A 20945-nucleotide genomic window follows, 5' to 3' on the forward strand; every position below is an offset into this window, starting at 1 on the left:
GTAGAGACGAAACACGCATGCATTGACACAACGTATCAATTTGTTTGTAGCAAAGACTAATTTGTTTAGAAGCCATATATATATGCTCTATCTTGTATTTATATAAATATTTATGTTCTATGTAAAATATTTTATATATTATACGAGTCTAACTATACGCGCATAAGTTACTTAATAATGTGGATTCCCCGTATTCATTTCCCATGGTACTCGGAAATAATATTTTATATAAATGTTCTCGAATTCCCCGTATTCATTTCCCATGGTACTCGGAAATCTGTTATTGTATTGATAATGTGGATTTGATAATAAATGGGGAATCTATACCTCTAGCTATTTTGGTGCGCTGTTTGGTTTGTTTTAACTAAATTTGTTATCGTAAGTTTGTTTGTAAATAAGAATGTCCTTTTGGGAGTGCGTAAAATTTACGTTCTTATCTATTGGTGACAACTAACAAATATTAGTAATGTTTGAATTGATCTTTTACTAATTATTACTAAGAAATAAAGTTTCACGCAATGACTAGCTAGTTTGTCATCAATGGAGGTTCCTGCAAAAGGTCCAATCGCTGATTCAAGTCCAAAAGTAGAAATTAATGAAATGAATGTCCATAATACACATGACCAAATTAACCAAGGCCATTCCGGCAACAACAATGATGATGTCGTGAACAAGTATCGGAACTTCAAGAAGTTTGACATTGTTGAGGACTATTGAGATCATTATTACGCAAAATCAACATCAGAAGTAAGATCACAACTTATTGATGCAGACTAATTTTAATGTTTTAATTATTGAACTTGTTCAGTAAGTTATTTTTTTTTTGTAATTTATTATCAATTTTTGCAGCCATCAGGAAAGTGCGCTAAAAAGATTTAAGAAGAATGGAGGATTCTTGAGAAGGACTTGCCCGGTCTGTTTTGCTAGTTATTGCAGCTTATTTTTTTTTCTTTGCAACATTTTTTTAGTTTAACCATAAGTTTATAATTACATTATTTTGTTACAGATGCGATATATGTAAGGGCTTATGAATCACGGATGGATCTCTTAAGAGCTGTGATAAAGGGAGCAGAAGGGACACCGTATCATGATGGACTTTATTTCTTTGATGTGTGTTTTCCGAGCACCTATCCAAAAGATCCATCCGTAAGTCGTATATATCTCTTGTCACCAACTATTATGTGAAAGGATTTGAAGATATCAATCTAATGGCAAAATTTAACTCGTTTTAGAAAGTGCAATATCACTCCCATGGACTACGTATGAATCCGAATCTCTATAGCAATGGCTTTGTTTGCTTGAGCCTTCTAAACACTTGGCATGGTTCCAAGGAAGAGCGTTGGACTCCTGACGTATCAACTATGCTCCAAGTTTTGGTCTCTATACAAGGCCTAATTTTGAATAGAAAACCCTATTTCAATGAACCTGAATATGCGAGAACTATTGGCTCTGTTGGTGGAGAAAATAAATCGAAGTCATACAATGAGGAGGTTTTAGTTTATTCCTTCAAAACTATGGTCTACAATATGAACAAACCACCCAAGGTATGATTGTAGTGTCTACATATATAAGATTCTATCACAATTTTCTAGTAGTAGCAATTCTAGTTTATTAACTTATGAATGGTATTGTATTTTATCTTGTACTATTCTTGAGCGTGCAAAAACAATTGTACTTTTCATATTGGGAACTCACCTTTTGAATTTTATGATAAAAGAATAACTATTTTATGCACGTTTTTAAGAGCCTAAGGTTAGAAAAAAGGAAAACGAGTAGTATAAGTTAATGTATAAGCATAAACCTTAATGAACAAGTTCTTTTGAAGCTAGTGCATTATAAGCACTTTAGGTTTCTGATGCAAGATTTATTTATTTTTATTTTTTTGTGCATCTTTATGTTTGTTTGGTTGGATGAAGCACTTTGAGGATCTCATGATTGGACATTTTCGTGTTCACGCACATGATATTCTGAAAACATTTAAGGAGTATTATGCGGCCGAAGGCATTGGAGTCAAGTGTGGTATTGACAAGGATAAGGAAACGAGTTCGGCATGGTTCAAGAAGAATGTGAAATCGTACATGAACACAGTTATAAGTGCCTTTAAACATATAGGAGTCGAGAATGTGGATGAATACATTGTGCCTCTAACTGAGAATTCAAAGAAAAAGAAGTCTATTGCTGAGAAGATAACGACCTTTTTATGCTGTGTTTAAAAGATAGAGTATGTTGTAAGACTATATCCGCATTTATGTTGGATTATTTTCAAATTTACTAATGTGATTTAAACACGTGATTTGGGACTTATAAGCTTCCTTTGTAAAAAAACTAACCGTGGTCCATGGATGTAGCTTAGCCTTACAATTATGATGTTTGCTTCAAGTCTTTTGTGTTCGGACATGTATATATTTCAATATTTGTCATAATGCTTTGGAGTTGGAAAGTAGCAGTATATATATATAATATTAAAAAGTTAAAATGAGAACCATAGAAAATGTCGAGAACTACGAGAACGATCCTATCCATTGAATTAATTAAATCAAGGGCTAAAATAATTTGATGACATTTATGTAATTATTGTGAATTCTTTAAATTAAAAATTAAAATCAGGGTATAATTGGAATATGATTTTTAAAAACAGAAGTCTTGAATTCAAAAGATTGTATTTCCGATTTCAAAGGCTTGTACATAGTGGTTTGACCATGTTTTAAATTCTTTTTTTAGTTTATTTAATAATTTTGTTAACAGAATTCCATGTTATTTTTTAAAGTTGTAGACTGTAGTAATACGTGAACACGATTCTTTACTATTTTTTAAAACATGTCTTTTATATCATATTGAAAAAATTTAGTTTTGGGATTTTTTTTTCAATCAACGATAATATCTTTATAGCTAGAATATATAGTTGAATGTGTTTGCATACATGTTAAAAAAAACCTCGTAGTGTATTACGAGTAGTTTAGTTATATAGTTTAGCTTAGGGACTTCTTTTATTTTTTCCAAATATTCAGTCGGTATACGACATCGGGGAAACCTCACCTTATGATGGTGAAACCCCTAGACAACGAGATGTTGACCATGAACCGTTACAAGTATTCAATTCGGAGAGAAAAAGCCCAAGGTTTTAACATCCCTAGGTATCGAACTCAAGACTTTGAGTAAAACCGATAGTGAATTTAGGAATATTATTTTTTTAATCAACGATTACAACTTTATGTGAACATTAAATTAGTATATTTCGTGGAAAATTTCATTTTACTATGAATATCAAGTGTGCCTACCTATAAAATAGTGTTATTTTATCATGTTCACGTGTGATGTCTTTATTATATTTTTGTAATGTACATATGTGTTCTCATTTACTTGTTCATAACGACATTATTACATCTTCAAAATGTACATAGATGTACATATAACTTTCATAGGTACATATGTGTATATTTTCATAGTGTACATATGTGTATATAGGTGTACATATAATTTACATAGGTACATATGTGTACATTTTTATAGAGTACATAGGTGTACGCATGATTTAAGAAAATTCTTATTATCATTTTATATAAAATACCTAACCTTGTTTATTTTTAATAATAAAAAATACACAACGAAATATGAACCAAAAGACATTTAATCTATAATAGTTTATTCGAATTATAAGCAGGTCAATTGCTACATAAGTACTATGTAGTTCATTAATGTAGGACATGTTATAAAGTTTTTGGTTTTTTAATCAGTAAAATCGTATTAAATCATTAAACACCCATTGAAAATAATTTATAGATTCACTAGTTAGATCATATAATTCTCATTGGCGTAGATAAAAAACATGAAATTAGTTAAGCATTAAACCTTATTGGAGCATATAGTGGAGAGATTTATGGGATTATTATTTCATTATTTTTAATTTAAATAATATATAATAAAAGTACAAAACTGTCCTCATATAAAAGAGTTCTCACAGTTCTCGACAAATATTTGGTTCTCACAATAACTCAACTCTCTCTCTCTCTCTCTCTCTCTATATATATATATATATACTTTTGACGACTTTTTAATTTTCGTTTTCTTTTAGGTAGTTACACATAACTTACACATGTGTAAACACATGTGTAGGTTGAACAAAAATTATGATTCGGAACGGGCTTCGCCCTTAAGGATATTCATAAACCAAAGTTAGTAGGGGTGATAGGTCATAGGGGGTGACCAGTGAGGGGTGATCTACCTAATGGGCTCCGCCCTTAGCCGCTATTCCTCCGCCATGGACTGACGGGCTCCGTCCTTGGCTACCATGGCTCTGCCATGGATTAACGGGCTCCGCCCTTGACCTTCATTGTTGTGTACATATGTTCATTTACTAATTTACATGCGAAAACAATGATCTTACACATGTGTAGGATGAACGCGATGGGAAAAAAAACGAAAATTAAAAAGTCGTCAAAATTATATCGAATTGGATCTCTAATGAAAGAGGACGAAATTTTAAGACTACCCATGCTTTTCGTTTCGTCTAACGATTTACGGTTTGTGAGATAAAACATTTTAAATGATTTGGGTGAATTTTCTTATTTAATGGAAGAGAGAGAAAATATAAGAAAATATAAGAAAATGAGTGGTCCAGAATTGTTCTCGCGTTCTTTTTTATTTGTGAGTTCTCAAATAACCCTTCCCATATATAGGAACTTTAAGAACTATTTGTAACCATTAGATCTAACTAATTAAGGGTGTGGAACAGTTAATGGCAATTAATTTATTTATCATAAACTAATGAACGGGGGGAACGGAACAAAACGTGTGCAGAGATATGAGTGTCAATTCATAAATGTTTTTTAATATATTAAAAAAGCCACATCAGATTATTAAATATAGAATCCCTTCGAATTAGTTAGCTACGTTTTTCAAATTCAATTCATTTCCTACAAAAAAGAAATAAGTGATATTATCAAACCAGATCAAAAAGAAGAAATCACAAAGACCCATTATCAATCTATTAACATACACTCAAGTTTCATACTCAGACAGGGATTTTTATTTTCAGGCTTCCAGCTTTATTCATATATGAATTTTTTTGTTTCATATTAAAAACCTTGGTGTGCTATACACTTTTTGTTAGAACTTGATTACATATCTCCATCTTATATGAGGTGATTGGTTTTGTGATTATGTTGTTCATTTGTGTTTATTGTTCACACGTGATTGATTACATTGTTCAAGATTGTGATTATCAAATGTTCATATGTGATGGATATTAATGAGGTTTGTTCACAAATGATTTTTTTAATTAATTGACACAATAGATATATCGCAACGTGAGTAACGAAGGTCTATTCATATGTGATACAAAAATATAATGCAAAAGAACTCATACTCGTATATGAGTAACGATGGTCTATTCATATGTGTTTGTTCAAACGTGATTAGTTTGTTCACATATGATTATTATAAGACTACGTTCATATGTGATTATTTGTTCTACACGTGCTTACTATGTCAAATACCAGACGGGTATTAAATGCTCATTTGTGCTTGTTTGTTCACACATGATTACTTTGTTTGTTCAAATGCGATGCGGCTATCAAATGTCCATATGTGTTGGGGACTTGTTAATCTTCAAATGGTTGAACGAAATGCCCAGGGATCTGTATAATCTTCAAATGGTGATTAATATATGAGAGTTTTCAATAAATACATGATTTTGTTGGAAACTTGTTAAACGGGGGCTAGTATTATATATAAAGCATAAGAGGAACATCATGTTGAACGGGTGTATGTATTATTATTGCTACCTTTAAACTTCGAACCAAATCAAAAGTTAAGAAAATAAAAGAAAATTTTCAGAGCAAAGTTTAAAAACAAAGTTATATGAAAAAAAATACAAAAGTTAATAAACTTTATACCTAAAAACAAAGTTTGTATGTTGAAAGTTTAAAAAGCAAGAGCTATGTGACGAAACGTAAAAGGGGAAATGTAAAAAAAAATAAAATTTGGTGGAAAGTTTAAAAAGTAAAAGTTATGTAGTAAAAAAAAAGAAAATAAGGGTCGTTAAGTCCATCACCTAACAGTCGTTAAGTCTGTTACCTAACCGTCGTTAAGTCCGTTAATTATGTTGGATGCTTTAAATGCTTGTACCTTATGCTAAAGGGGGAGTACTTTTAGCTACAGTTAAAAAAGAAAATAAGAGTCGTTAAGTCCGTCACCTAACAGTCGTTAAGTCTGTTACCTAACCGTTGTTAAGTCCGTTAATTATGTTGGATGCTATAAAGGCTTGTACCTTATGCTAAAGGGGGAGTACTTTTAGCTACAGTAACTCCCCCTCACATTCCAACTTTAGTTTTTAGTATATATATATATATATATATATATATATATATATATATATATAATTATGGAGCTTTATTTATATTAAATAATATAATAATTTATTATTGAATTACAAAGCTACCCTTATCTATAACTAATATATAAAAAGGTTCTTATGGTTCTTACAAAAATAAATGTTCTTATTTTAAGGTTTCTATATATATATATATATATATATATATATATAGCATGGTACACGCGCAATGTAGCAGTGTGGTGATGATGACATTAAATGCTGTAGGTAATTCTAATACCTTCAAATTTAGGAGTGCTATATACAATACAAAAGCGTTTCATCTTTTTTAGTTATATAATATTAGTTTATATACTCATTAAGCGGACATTTTACTTCGTTGTTGCTAACCATTTTATAAAAAGAGATGATATACGTAACAATCCATCACGTAGATGATGTACCACAATATATACTCAGAAATTACCAATTATTTTAAAAAATTATTAGCTTATTGTGTTTAAGATATAACATAAATCAAACCAAACCAAATACTATTTCTTATAATATGTTTTGATTTATTTAAACCAAACAATTTCATAATAAGTATACATTTTTTATACAAATCACTCAACTAGATGATTTTGGTGTAAATGACTCAAAATAATATAAGGTGACTCAATCTATCTATATTATAACTAAAAGAAGATGTTGAGGGTACACTTGGTACTCTTTACAAAAAAATTTAGATCTAAAACTCTCTCCTAATTACTTTAGAGTTCTCTCTTTTTTTCTAGATTTTTTTTAATTTTTTTTATTTGCTTATTAAATAGATAATTATATTTAAAACACTATCATAATAAAATAAACTTTTTTAAGTTTTAAACATATATAATATCCTTAAACTTTTTTAAGTTTTAAACATATATAATATCCTTAGAACTCTTCCAATAAATTATTATATATACAATTTAAATTTTTAATAATATTTCTCATTCATATTAATTCTCCCCTTTTTATTTTTAATAAACAAATCAAATTAATGTCAACAAAAAAAACAAACGTTTTTTTTTTTTAATAACACTTTAATTTTATTTTTGGTATTTTGTTCGTGTTTATTTATTATTTGATATTTAATTGTTATGTTAATTTTATTTTTCATCTCTTTTAATTTAGTTTATTATCAATTTTTGTTAGATTATGTCTTTTTTTTACTACAAAAGTGGTTTATTCTTTTAAATTTGTTTTGTTATTTTTCACCTATTTTTTTACTTGTTATTTTGATATCTACCTTTAATATATATATATATATATATATATATATGAGAGTATGGAGTATGTGGTTGTTAGATACCCAACTTGGGTGTAAAACCCTTCACATCTTGTTTTTTTAATCCATGAAAAGCATGAGGCCCAAACATTTATATATATATATATATATATATATTTTTTGAGACTATCTGTTTAACGGACGAGCCTGAATACTAGTATAATATAAGAGATGCAACTATCTAAGGATGAACGGATGAAAATTTATTCACGTGCTAGGCACATAACCGACTTAACGGACTAAATTTGACATTCGTGAAAAATTGGACCATTAGGGGCAAGGGTGTAGTGACAATCTTGTGGCAAATTGGTAAGTTTTGGACCAATCATAATTCGACATGTGGCATAACAAAATATAACAAGTTTAGTTATTTTTATGTAAAAAAGAAGGGTGTGGTTTGCAATTTGGAGCCGATCGGCAAAAAGAACGATATATTATTTTATTATTATTATCAATAATATGCATCACCGTTTTGCCAAAGTAAACGGTCAACATCACCATTTCCCAGATGCCCAACGTTCACCTGCATCGGCTATACTTGGCTGATTGAAGTTGTCGACGATTCTTGTTGAATTTTGCCAAAGTGAAGGGTGTAGTGAGCCGATTTATTGATTCTTGCCGATCCTTCTTACTGATGTATTTTGCATGACTACACTCTTGCTCCTTAGCGTGAGTTATTTCAATTACTAGGACTGATGAAATAAAAGGAAGGGACAAAATTCGTTTTATAATGGAAACAACGGGACCATAAATGCAATTAACTATACTTTTATAAGAGTAAAAGAAAAGGAAGCTGCATCGTTCTGATTTGACTTTTGACAATTACATGGTTGGTAGTCTTCAGCACCATTTTCCCTTCTTCTTGTGTAAATTTCATGAAGATGAAGAAGAAAAGATAACTTTTATTCTGTAGAATCTTGGCCTATTTGATCACGATTCAAAAGCTTAAAACTTCAATTCACAAAAAAAAAAAAAACCAACTGGGGTTTTGGGTTTTTTGATAATTGTACCAGTAAATGGGTCTTTCTGCTACTGGAATCTGTATGCCTCAACAATCAAAGTAATTTTACCTCTCTTTCATTTATATTATATATATATAGTATATACATATATAAATTTCTTTTTATATGCTTTTTTTTTTTTTGTAGGAAAAGAGTGTTTCAAGGGAGCTCAGAATTCAAAGCAGAGGTTTCTAATAAGATGCTTAAATTAAAGGAATCCATAAAGGTACCACATTTCTTCATATATCTAACATAAATGTACAAACTTTATATAAATCTATAATGCATTATTTTGTGGTATTTTTATCAAAAAGGTTTGGTATCTTTAACAATTTCCTTAAACTAAATGAGGTATATTATTTGTATACTTAATTAATTAAGAAAGGCAAAGTCTTTTTATATATTGTGATGGGATTATGGGATCCTTAGTTTACTACTTTATACTAGTTGATGAAATTTCGGTTGTTATGAGACCAACACTAATGTATCGAATTCCATCATAACTTCACAGTTAAACATGTTTTGGGGAGAGTAGTACTAGAACGAGTGACTCTCGTAGTCTCATATTGCAATCCTCTTTTTACTTCCATAGACTCTTGATGTAGGTTTTTGCGGTCTCTCTGACTGTCTACGTCTCACCTCTCTCATATCCTGCCCTTGGCAGGATTGCGGATCATTGTTATTGTGCTAGTTGATGAAATTTCATACATTATAGTATGATAAACAAGTTTTATTAGGATTCTTTCATGTATCATAAGAACTTAATAAGGTCACTTTTCTTGACATTTAAATGAAAGAATAAGTTGAGATATCACTTCATGTATAGCAGTATAGAAAAATGATGTAATTTTCTAAAAGTTAGCCTACAAATCTTTTTATTAGAAACATGTCATCAATATGAGAGGAGATTTAGAGAATATGGACGCTGTTTGAAATGAATGAATCCACGAAAAATGTAAATTAAGAGACTCTGGCTAAAGTTTAGAATGTTGTATTATATATATTATATACACCGTTTGTTAAGTGGTTGTACTCAAGTATGATTCCCATAATCTCACTTCCGTTTTACTTTACTTTTTGTGTCCTTTTTATCCAAGCTTCTCTGCAAATAACAATGTCATTCTCTATTCTTAGGATGTGATTGAACTAGATTCAGAAGGCAGCATTTCCGGTTCATATAATGGCAAAGAGTATATGGAATCATCTTCTAATGATGATGACTATGTTTCTGAGGATGATGAGTATGCAGTTTTTCCATCTCGTTATGATAGCATAGATCTTTCTATTAGAAATGAATCATCCGTTTTACCATTTCTGGATTCTATCAAGACTAAAAACGATACGACTTCAGTTCCTAGTTTGCCAGTTATGGGGAGAGTAGGTCGCAAGCACAAACAAATAAAATCATCAGGTGGTTCATGTAGCTCCACGTGTCCTCCTCTGCAGTTACAAAAGGATGCAATGAAGGTTCGATCTTTTAAGAGACTAATTCGGCTTCACAAAGTGTCTACTAGTTTTAATATGCAAGTTGGTACTGGTACTTCTTATTTTCCCGACCTCCAAGATGTGATGAATCACGAAGAAATCAGTCCTATGGAAGATGTGAAATTGGACCAAGATTCTGAAAACATCCAAAAGAGCTTGAATGTAGCCGGAAGCTCCACTACCATAGGACTTGACTACAATGATGATGTAACAAGGAAGTTTCGCAAGTTCAAGAAGTTTGATCTTGTCGAAGATTTTTCAGATCATCACTATTCATCGTTAAATTTAGGAATAATGCAGGCAAGTGTAGTTTTATCCGAAACTTGTTATTTGGTTGCTAATAATGGTGGCAGGATGGATGGGCCGGGAAATGGGTCGAAAAGGGCTTGGGTTGAAATGGGCCTTTCTTTATTGCTTTCTGAAATCGGCCGGGTTGGGTTGACCCGCAAATAATTATTGCTTCATTTTGAAATTTCATTTATACATAATTATTGTGATAATTATGATTAAAAGACCTATATTATTACAATGTTAGTCTGAATCTTTGAATATTAATATTCAGCGGGTTTACTGAACTGATAATAAACTCTGATAGACTTACCACTAGTTTGACCTGCTCAATCCATGTGATCTGTTTCCTAAAATGTAACCTAAACCAACCCATTCATAAGTAAATGTGCCTAATATGACACCTCTGGTTTTAGCCCTGCATCCAGCCTAACTTTTTACATGTGTATCTTTTCAGCCATCAGGAAGGTGGACTAAAAAGATTCAAGAAGAATGGAGGATTCTCAAGAAGGACTTGCCTGGTCTCTTTTGTTTCTTTTTTGCAACTTATTTCTGTGCTTTGTAATCTTAATCTTTTCCCGAAGCCGGGACATTTGGGTTGGATTTGTAATTTTTGTTATTTTGTTGTAGATATGATATATGTCAGGGTTTATGAATCGAGAATGGATCTCTTAAGAGCTGGGATAATAGGAGCAGAAGGGACTCCTTATCATGACGGTCTTTTTTTCTTTGATGTCTATTTCCCAATAAGCTATCCTCATGATCCGCCTGTATGTCTATATATCTTATTTAGTTATTTTATTTCAGTTTGCCCTAGGTTTCATTTTTAGGTGATACAATTATACTATATAATATAATTGCTATATATACAATTCTTTTCAGAAAGTGTACTATCACTCTGGCGGGTTACGTATTAATCCTAATCTTTATAATGATGGGAAAGTTTGCCTAAGCCTTCTAAACACTTGGACCGGTGCTAAGGATGAGAAATGGACACCTGGCGTTTCAACTATGCTCCAAGTTTTGGTCTCTATACAGGGTATGATTTTGAACGCAAAGCCTTATTTTAATGAACCTGGGCTTGCTGATTATGAAGGCTCTGACTATGGAGAAAGTAGATCGATGCAATACAATGAGCGTACTCTAATATACTCGCTCAAAACTATGGTTTACTCAATGAAGAATCCACCCAAGGTATGGTTGCAATGGCCACCTGTATGATGATTTGTTCATTTACAGTGTGGATAGTTTAGGGCTTTTAGCTTCAATTATCATTCTATTGATTTATGTGGTTTTAAGAAACCTGGTTTAGAAACTGAGCATGCAAATACGTATTATCTGACGGCCAGACAGCAAAACAAATAACAAACAAACTTTTTCTAAACAAATCTAGAAGTGCTCTATTTTGTCAGAGGGCTGTCTGGGTTCAACTTAAACGCTGTTTGTCTATATTAGTATGCCGAGTATATGATTATAGAAGTTAATTAATTTTCATTACAATCTAAATTAATGATTTTAGTAATATTAGGTTTTATGTAGTAAAAATGCACTTTCATCAACTTTTAAACTGTTGACTCGTTTCCGTTGTTCCTAATGATTTTTATCTGGACCTTTCGTGGTAAAACATTGACCATATATATGTCTCAAATTTGACACCTTGTAAAATACGATGGTTTGGTCTTTGGTGTAAACTTATAAATTAGATGAACATGTCAATATAAACCCAGCATATTATGATTGACCGACATCAGGTTGTTTTTGTTTTATGATTTAATGTCTTTTGGTGCAGCACTTTGAAGATCTTGTGATCGGACATTTTCGTGATCGTGCACGTAGTATTCTAACAACATGTAGAGCATACATGAAAGGCGTTGGAGTTGGGTGTGCCGTAAATGGGGGTAAGGAAACGGGTTCAGTGCGATTCAAGAACGATGTGGAACGGTACATGAAGACGCTTGTAGGAGCATTTAAAGAAATAGGAGGCGAGGATTTGGAGGAATTCATGCCCCCAACTAAGAATTTAACTCAGAAAATAAGGGCCTTTTTCGGCATCTAACAGAGATGCTGCAGCCGTTTCTGTATAAATATGTGTATAGTTATTCCCTTGAAGTTTCTATGTTATGGTTCATCTTTAAAAAGTATATCTTGTATGTTTATAGGTTTGGGTCATTTTGGAATTGAAGTGTCGTCTCAAAAAATGCTTGGAAATTAAGTTCCTTTGGAAACCCTTGATGGATGCTATTTCTTACATTTTCATTTTCGTGGAAACTCATTAATTAAAGGGTACATTAAGTTGTGAAAAACTCCCTTGTTTTTCATGAGAAACTATAAAACATGATCAAATTTGTGTTTCCATAATAACAATCTATAGGAAAAAAGAAAAATACTAATTTTCAGCTTATTCAGGAAATTTATATTTCAGGGAAAATTCTATGTGTTTATCAAATTTGAAAACGATATTGTAATTTCAAAGATGTCAGGATTTTCTGAAGTTATAATGGTTGACATACCAATGAAACTAAATAACTTATATAATGCCTAACTTTTATAGTAGATTTAAATTATACTTTTGCCAATACTTATTTATCAAAATAAAATAACATTTATGATAATTTTTTTATATAATGTGGGAAGAAATATAATGGAAAATCAAAACTACATACACAAAACAAAGACAGTAAAATAATGAAAGGGGTCACATTACATGCAAAGAGTAATAGAGTAATACATCTGTGTTTTTAAAACTTAAAATGTCACACAAGTGTCAAATTTATTATAGTAACTTATGTCCAGGTGAGTTTTGATTGTGAGTAGTATTTTAGTTTTACACCACCCATCAAATCAGATAATTCATGTGACTAACCTTTATAAATCAGAAAAAATCAGTGAAATCATATAGTATCAAGTTTTGAAGCATTTTTCCACCTACAAACTCTCATATCACTAAATATGGCTACACTACCAACAAACCTTCATTTTGTATTTTTTCCTTATACTGGTTCAGGCCATATGCTACCCATGGTGGATATCGCCCGTATATTAGCCCAACGTGGCGCTACGATCATTACTGCTTGCAATGGCTGGAGCAAAGGGAAGTAGAGTCTGTATTGTATGTTAGCTTTGGAACTGTTGCCCCTGTTTCTACAAAACAGTTGATGGAACTTGGGCTAGGACTCGAGTCTACCAACAAACCATTTATATGGAGTGTGAAAAACAAAATCAAAGAGGTTGAGAAATGGTTTTTAGAATTCGAAGAAAGGGTGAGAGACAGAGGGTCGTTGATCGTACATGGGTGGCCGCCACAAGTGTTATTACTATCCCACCCGTCAATCGGGGGTTTCTTGACACATTGTGGATGGAACTCGTTGCTAGAAACCATATGTGCTGGTGTCCCGGTGGTCACGTGGCCATTTCAATGGGACCAGTTTTATAATGAAATTTTTACTTGGTACAAATAATTTTGAAGATTGGTGTAAGCTTAGGAGTGGAGGAAGCTATCATATCAGAAGAGGATATTAAAGATATGGAGCCGATGGTGAAGAAAGAAGACGTCAAGAGGGGTGTTAATCGCTTACTAGATGAAGACGGAATTGGTAAAGAATGCATGCAGGGAAAGGGCGCGAATGCTTGCAGAAATGGCTAAGAGTGCAATGGCGGAAAAAGGAGGATCCTCTTATCTAAATGTATCCAAGTTGTTTCAAGACATCTCTGATTTTCGTTGAGCACAAGAAAAACAGGGAGTGTGAGTTGGAGTTACTTCTTCTCATCAGAAATATTCACATTTTGAATGATTGCAATTTGTAATTCATGTATAATAATTAATAATTTGCTTTTAGAGGTTCCCTGAGAAATAGTAGTGACCATTTAAAACAGTATGTTTATTTGTTGTATTAAACATTATCAAACATAAAAATGGCTACTTGGAATACCTTTTCTACTGACCAGAAATACCTTTTCTACTGACCAGAACAGGCTGGGTAAAAATTTATCAGGTTTTCTAATAAGATGAGATTTTGATGTAAAACATTTTCATAAGTCAAGCTAGCTAAATATCATGGGAGCTTGACTTAATTACATTGATTTCATCAAAAACCATATTAGCTTCTTGGAAGGTGCTATACCCACTACATAACATTGACTAACTAAACACAATATAACATAAACTAATTAAACATATCAAATCCAAGTCAACCATCCTTCACTGCCATCATGAAAAGTCTTTCACTCTTCTCATCTGAAATCTTGCTCCATTTCTTCATCTTTTTCACTCTAAAAGTGTTGTCATTCACCACTCATCAAACAATCTCGTATTCCGATCACTGTCAGTCTTTTGCTCCTGAAGCCATTCCTACTGATAAGGTCTTCACAAGGTACCCGTTTCTCGAGCCAGTAACTAGCCATTATACGGGTGGCCAAAACATTCTTGACCAAGATGAACTATCGCAACGGTCCATCTTATTTGCAGCCACTCAAAATCTGTTCAAGACCAACGTCGTTGATACATACAAAATCCAGGCTAGATTGAGTTTCTTTTCTTCGAATATATACTATCGCCCGTCCAACTTTTCATATACCAAATCTAATTATTCTCGGGTTGGCTGGAAATATCGTCGTCCATTGGTGTTTCGTTTGGATGGCTTCTGGTCAGTGTCTACAAGTAGGCTTTGCATGGTTGGATCAGCTCATTGGTATTCAAAAGAAGGTAATCCTGTCAAATTAGACGCTGTTCTTAAGCTTAAATTTGCACGGTTTATTAGTTTAAATACTAGTTTAGTAAGTGGAATCTTAGAGAGTTTGGTTTCTCCTGATGATTCCAATTACTTTGATTCAATCTCAATGTTGGGATTCCCTAGAGTTTCTCCATTCAAGTATAACTATACATCCGTTTCTAACGAAGAGTGTAATGGGGTCGAAAATAAAGCTCTAGAAGCAGAATCAGTAACTAGTATGCAATCTTTAGATATATGTGGCATTTTCACACAAAGATTCACAACTTACAAATTGGAGTATCCTAGTACTATTTGTAAGAATTGTTCTCTGTTTGGTTTAGATATTGGATACTTGCCTTCTTTTGTGTCATTGTACGCAATTCAGTGTTCCCCAAACGACAAAAAGCTTAGATTTTTAGTCGAATTTAAAGACAGAAGGTATACTCCATATGACCAATCGTTCATTCCTGACATATCGTTAATTGGAGATGGAACATGGAATGGAACAAAAGATGAGTTATGCATAGTCGCTTGCCATATCTTAAACAAAGATGATCCTTTAGGTAGTGCTCATGTTGGGGATTGCTCAATTAGATTGAGTTTGTGGTTTCTTAACGTTCGGTCAATTAAGAAAACACATACCACTGAGGGTCAAATTTGGAGCACAAAGACAACACAAGAGATCAAATCCTTAAGACCCGTTAAGTTTCAAAGCTTTGATCATAGCCCAGAGAACTACGGTTGGAAGTATGAATACACACAGATGGAGAAAGTAAGACAGATTTGTCCTTCAACGAAAAATGCAAAAAGGAAAGGGGTCATGTATCAACCAGAGAATTATGAAGATTTTCAGTTTGACATGCTAGTCAGACACAAGAACATGGGTTGGACTGGTTCTGCAGTCCCAATCTTCGTGGGGGGTCGGTTGTACAACTTGCAGCGAATTGGCGCTACAAACTTCAGTCAGTCAACAGCTGATGTTTCAACTGCTAGCTACAAGGGTCCCCTGAATATAAGCTATGAGATTAGCTTCAGATTGAACAATAGTACTATTTCAAGAAGTGGGATTTCTTCATTGAACCTATCCTCTATGAATAGAATAGTGCACATATCTGCAGAGGGGTTTTATGATGATGAATCTGCCCGAATCTGTATGGTTGGTTGTAGAAATCTGAACTCGAATACTTCTCACTTTGACTGTGAGATAAAGGTAAATATTCAATTCCCTTATGGTAACAGAACTTTTGCGAAGGGAAGTATACATAGTTTACGGAGAAAAACTGATGCTTTGTACTTTGAGCATCTTGATTTCTTTTCACTGACTTACGGTAAAAGCATAGCAAGAAAAACAATTTGGAGAATAGAGCTGGAAATCATCATGGTCTTGATTTCAGACACACTTGTGTGTGTATTCATAGGACAACAATTATTTCACCTGAAGAAAAGGCCTGAAATGGCAAATTTCATTTCGGTTTTAATGATGTTGATTCTTACCTTTGGACACATGGTTCCCCTGGTGCTAAACTTTGAGGCAGTATTCACAAATGGTCGTGATCAGAAATATATACCGTTTGGTGATAAGGGTGGATGGGTCGAGTTGAACGAGGTGGTTGTGAGAATAGTAACAATGGTAGCTTTCATTTTGCAATTCCGTCTTTTACAACTTACATGGGCTGCAAAAAAGGATCATTGGATCCATGAGATATGGACTCTGGTCATTTGTTTACCAACGTATATTATGGGTGGAACGGTCTTGTTGCTAATGAACCGCAAGAACAATAATCACATTATTGGTCTAAGGTCTTATGCTGGATTAGCCCTTGATGGTTTCCTATTCCCACAAATCATACTCAACATTTTTCAGGTTTCTAAAGGAAACGCTTTGTCTTTTTCGTTCTATATAGGGACCACTTTCGTTCGATTGCTCCCTCATGTGTATGATCTTTATAGGGGTCCAAAGAGTATAGGCCATCAGTTTGATAGGTTATATATTTATGCAAATCCACGAGCAGATTTCTACTCACCTGGTTCGGACATCATCATTGTTTGTGGAGGCATTGTGTTTGCAGTAATGCTTCTCTTGCAGCAACGATTTGGCGGCAGATTAAATTTGCCCAAGATATTCGGTCGGGGGCTTGTTGAGTATGAAATGGTACCTGTAGCAAGCGATGAGAGCTGATGGATCACTCAATGTTTCTGCAGTCTGTAATAGTTTTTCTTCTACTATGACTTTCTTAAAAATATCATATGGTATGTTTGTACAGGTCATATGTGCTAAAATCAAACTTTTTTCATAAAATTAATCATAATGTTCCTATCATACTATATTTAAAGATACTCTTGATTTTGGAGATTGGTTTGAAGTACATTTGATTACATGCAGAAAAGGATGATCATAAATTCATAACAATCGACATGTAGATGATTTCATTCAATCACCTGCTACTATCAAAATTTAGCAATATATATCTTGTACTATCCTATAAAATGTATATTATTAGCATATGTTCGTAAGTAAATGAAAACTTCTTTTGCAGAATTGGGGTCTTTGTCAACAGAGTTTGTGGAACATGGGTGAAACTAGTTTATAGCTAGGGGTAGCATGGACTACGGGTCTGCTAAGCTCACGAAATGCATTTCCTATTATAAAATAGTGCAATTCTTTGCTAGTACTATAAGTCTTAGCAAATTAGGCCACTTGTGTTCTTAATAAATAGCCTTTTTCGTTAATTTGTTTACCATTGTTAATAAAATCGTATTCTTTCAAATATTTTACACTACCTTAAAAGTTATGACACAGATCACCATAAATCTTAGTTCTGCCACTGTTGTCGAATCCATAGATCAACAAATTATTTGTAGAACCAATATGTTTGAGTTTGAGAAACCCTCTCTTTTGTGCAACAAAAATCCGGCTTTCTGAATACCAGATATTATATTGGAAGTCCGGGTCTTTAATCCTTACTATAATACCTTACCATTAGCCAATAATTTTTTCCACGTACACAGTCGAAGTCTAACCAAATTTTCAACCCTTTCAAGATGGGAAATGATTTTCGTACCACAAATATTGATAAATCTACCACATAATACAACTATTAAAACATGTACAAACCATTAAAACATACGTATGATTGATTAATTAATATATGTAATATAAGAATCACTTCCCTTTCAAGATGGACCCAATTTGCATACATGACTTTGTTATACATGGGCCAATCTGGACATACAAGATCATCTATTAGCCCAAAATAAGTCCAAAATTCTGAACAGCTTCAAAGACATGTACTTTTCCCACAGAAACATGTACACAATCCCAGATCATGCCACGTGTAAACCCAATCCGGCATGTTTCTTAGATCTCTTATTAAACCCTAGAAAAAAACCTTAAACCCATCACTCAAAAAACCAAAATCTCACCACCGCCATTTTTGTTTCTCACAAAAACACACACAGAAAATGTCATCAAAATTGATGATGATCAGATCATCAATATTAAGATCTTTAATCCAAACCACCATCCGTCCTACAACCGCCGCCGCCGTCGCCGCCACGATGATCATCAGGCCCCCAGTGAGCATCACCGGGCTGAATGCAATAACTGCCAGGCCCCCAGTGATGATTTTCCAAAATGGGTTTTGTAGTAAATCTGCTGCTGAAAAAGACGGTGAAATAAATGAATTGACTGAAGAGGAATTAAAGGCTGTTAAGAATGAGGATTATAACAGTGAAGATATGGATTATGTGTTTGATGGTGCTGATGAGGAACTTGAAGCTGATGATGGGGCTGACGTGGAAGATGACGATGATGATGATGAAGTGGATAGTACAGATTCAGATTATACTGATCATTCAGATGATGATCGAGGATTGCGTAATTATGACAGTGAGGATAGATAATTAGATATAGATTGATATATATAGTTGTTTTTGTTTTTACATTTTTTTTTTGGTAAGTTTTTTTTTTTTTTTTGGAGTTTTTGCATATGGTTTTTAGTACTTTGTTTCGAATAAATGGTTCTGTTAAACTGGGCAAATCCAATATCGTAAAACGTAACTTTTATATGTATATATGTGTAGTGTATGCGACTATATTGCGTAAAATATCTAAGTACTAAATTGTTGAATTTTGCAGCTTTGAGACATCGGCATCAAATTTTCTGTATGTATCCGTATTGGATAATTCTATATACTTTGCAGCATTGCAATTATGCTAATAATTTGATCCCTAATAGTTTTGTTTATGGATTTCCTTTAATTTAATATTAGTTTTATTGTTTAATTCAAGTATGTATATGTATGTATAGCTCAGTTGCTTTGATAGGAAGAGGGGATTGCTGGACATCAAACTTTAAAAGTAAGTGATCTTGTACATTATGTCAACTATTTAGCTTTTTTTTAGCCACAAAATATTACACTAAATTTATTTCTACTCCTAAAACTACCCCCTATGCGAATGCCAAGGTTTGAACTTCAAAGTGTGCCGTAAGCATTGAACATAAATAGTCATATGGTGTGTAAAAGTAGTTCAAAACGTGTACATAAATAGCGATTGTGTATAAGTTCTTGGTTCATTGATGAGAAAACTTCGGTTTTGAGTCACAATTTTGGTTCTCTCTAGTTTAATTGTTAATAAAATGTCATCCAAGAAATGAAGATTCAATCATTCTTCTAAACGCTTGTATCTAGTGGTGAATGGTGATCAATTTGTCTTGGTTAGTTTTAGTTGGCTCTTCCATCTGCTGCTGGTTATACTATTTGACGTTCCCATTTCATTCCCTCACGGCAGCAAATGAGTTCTAATTCTCACGCCAATGCCTAACGGCGGAGATCATATACTTGCACCATAATTTAAAAGTTTGCCTGGATTTTCTACTAATAAAAGTTTAAATCTAATGGGTCTGGGTTCATAGATTTAAGGCTACTCTGTCCCATCCCCTGTTTTATCTCTGTCTGATTTGCTCCAATCCTGTTCAACTCGATGAATTCATCATCAAATCTTGTTTGGTTATTAAGTACCTCATGGGCTACTTAATTAGTCTGTTAATCGACTCGTGGGTTAGCCGACCAAATGCCGAATTATCAAAAGAAAAGAATAGTACGGAGGATTGATTTAAATGTCACTTATATGTGAGTTTTTGTAAACAATGACTATATAATCAGTGATTCATACTGACAAATACATGGTTTTCTAAATGGTGAGACATCACACCCACCATCACGCAGTGTGGGCATCACACCGAACCTCAGTATGATCAGAGGCATGGAATGCCCAGCCTGCACCAAGTGATGTAGTGAACAACTATGTTTTCCTACTACCAAGAATTAAAAAAATCAGATTTGGATTGCAAAATAAACAAATAAACTATACATGAATCAAAGTTGTATTCACCGACCACCAATGAACAAAAAGTCAACTTTGACTGAAATTACGGGTGGGTGACAATAGCAGCAACAACTCCGGCAACGATCAAGCGCAATGGACAGAAACGGCCAACTAGATGCTATTGGTATTACTACAACACCGATCATCATTCATTATAATATTAGATGCATACAAAATTTACTACTAAAAGTAGCATATATGGATAAAAATTTTTTTAACAAATATGGGTCCTGTATTATTGCCTCTTTTTATACCCAATTCAATTTTAAGAGAAACCTATTTTGAAAAAACTTTTGTCTTCGTACTTCAGCCCCAGAAACATTATTGCTTACAAAGTCTCAAATCCATACAAATACCAATTCATCTAATTATTTTGTTTAAAATGGATGCATGAGGTAACATCTTTCCATTTACATGAATCACGAGCTGTAGG

The 20945-nt window shown here is 33.0% G+C and overlaps 3 protein-coding genes and 1 pseudogene across 3 annotated transcripts; all 4 read left to right on the top strand.

The window, feature by feature from the left end:
• Nucleotides 1-540: 540 nt before the first annotated feature.
• On the top strand, nucleotides 541-2213 carry LOC122601569 (annotated as a pseudogene).
• A 6244-nt stretch (nucleotides 2214-8457) lies between these two features.
• On the top strand, nucleotides 8458-12664 carry LOC122599550 (putative ubiquitin-conjugating enzyme E2 38). The gene is made up of 7 exons (XM_043772075.1): nucleotides 8458-8700; nucleotides 8789-8867; nucleotides 9776-10426; nucleotides 10872-10935; nucleotides 11045-11184; nucleotides 11297-11608; nucleotides 12204-12664. Exons 1-7 carry the CDS (start codon nucleotides 8657-8659, stop codon nucleotides 12468-12470), a joined length of 1557 nt encoding a protein of 518 aa, XP_043628010.1. The 5' UTR covers nucleotides 8458-8656; the 3' UTR covers nucleotides 12471-12664.
• Nucleotides 12665-13199: 535 nt separating this feature from the next.
• LOC122601570 (UDP-glycosyltransferase 73E1-like) lies at nucleotides 13200-14057 on the top strand. The gene is made up of 3 exons (XM_043774320.1): nucleotides 13200-13207; nucleotides 13419-13809; nucleotides 13881-14057. Exons 1-3 carry the CDS (start codon nucleotides 13200-13202, stop codon nucleotides 14055-14057), a joined length of 576 nt encoding a protein of 191 aa, XP_043630255.1.
• A 566-nt stretch (nucleotides 14058-14623) lies between these two features.
• Nucleotides 14624-17302, top strand: LOC122601572. Its single transcript, XM_043774321.1, has one exon. It carries the CDS (start codon nucleotides 14624-14626, stop codon nucleotides 17300-17302), a length of 2679 nt encoding a protein of 892 aa, XP_043630256.1.
• The last annotated feature ends 3643 nt before the right edge of the window (nucleotides 17303-20945 follow it).

The sequence above is a fragment of the Erigeron canadensis genome, chromosome 5 (genome assembly GCF_010389155.1).
Source record: "Erigeron canadensis isolate Cc75 chromosome 5, C_canadensis_v1, whole genome shotgun sequence".
NCBI classification, from domain to species: domain Eukaryota; kingdom Viridiplantae; phylum Streptophyta; class Magnoliopsida; order Asterales; family Asteraceae; genus Erigeron; species Erigeron canadensis.

What these genes read in the sequence shown, in the direction of transcription:
- LOC122599550 (XM_043772075.1), top strand. Translation starts at nt 8,657, where the DNA reads ATGGGTCTTTCTGCTACTGGAATCTGTATGCCTCAACAATCAAA. An exon ending in TAAATTTAGGAATAATGCAG is followed by an intron (nt 10,427 to 10,871) that starts GCAAGTGTAGTT and finishes GTATCTTTTCAG; the next exon opens with CCATCAGGAAGGTGGACTAA. An exon ending in GCTATCCTCATGATCCGCCT is followed by an intron (nt 11,185 to 11,296) that starts GTATGTCTATAT and finishes AATTCTTTTCAG; the next exon opens with AAAGTGTACTATCACTCTGG.
- LOC122601570 (XM_043774320.1), top strand. An exon ending in CCATATGTGCTGGTGTCCCG is followed by an intron (nt 13,810 to 13,880) that starts GTGGTCACGTGG and finishes ATAATTTTGAAG; the next exon opens with ATTGGTGTAAGCTTAGGAGT.
- LOC122601572 (XM_043774321.1), top strand. Translation starts at nt 14,624, where the DNA reads ATGAAAAGTCTTTCACTCTTCTCATCTGAAATCTTGCTCCATTTCTTC.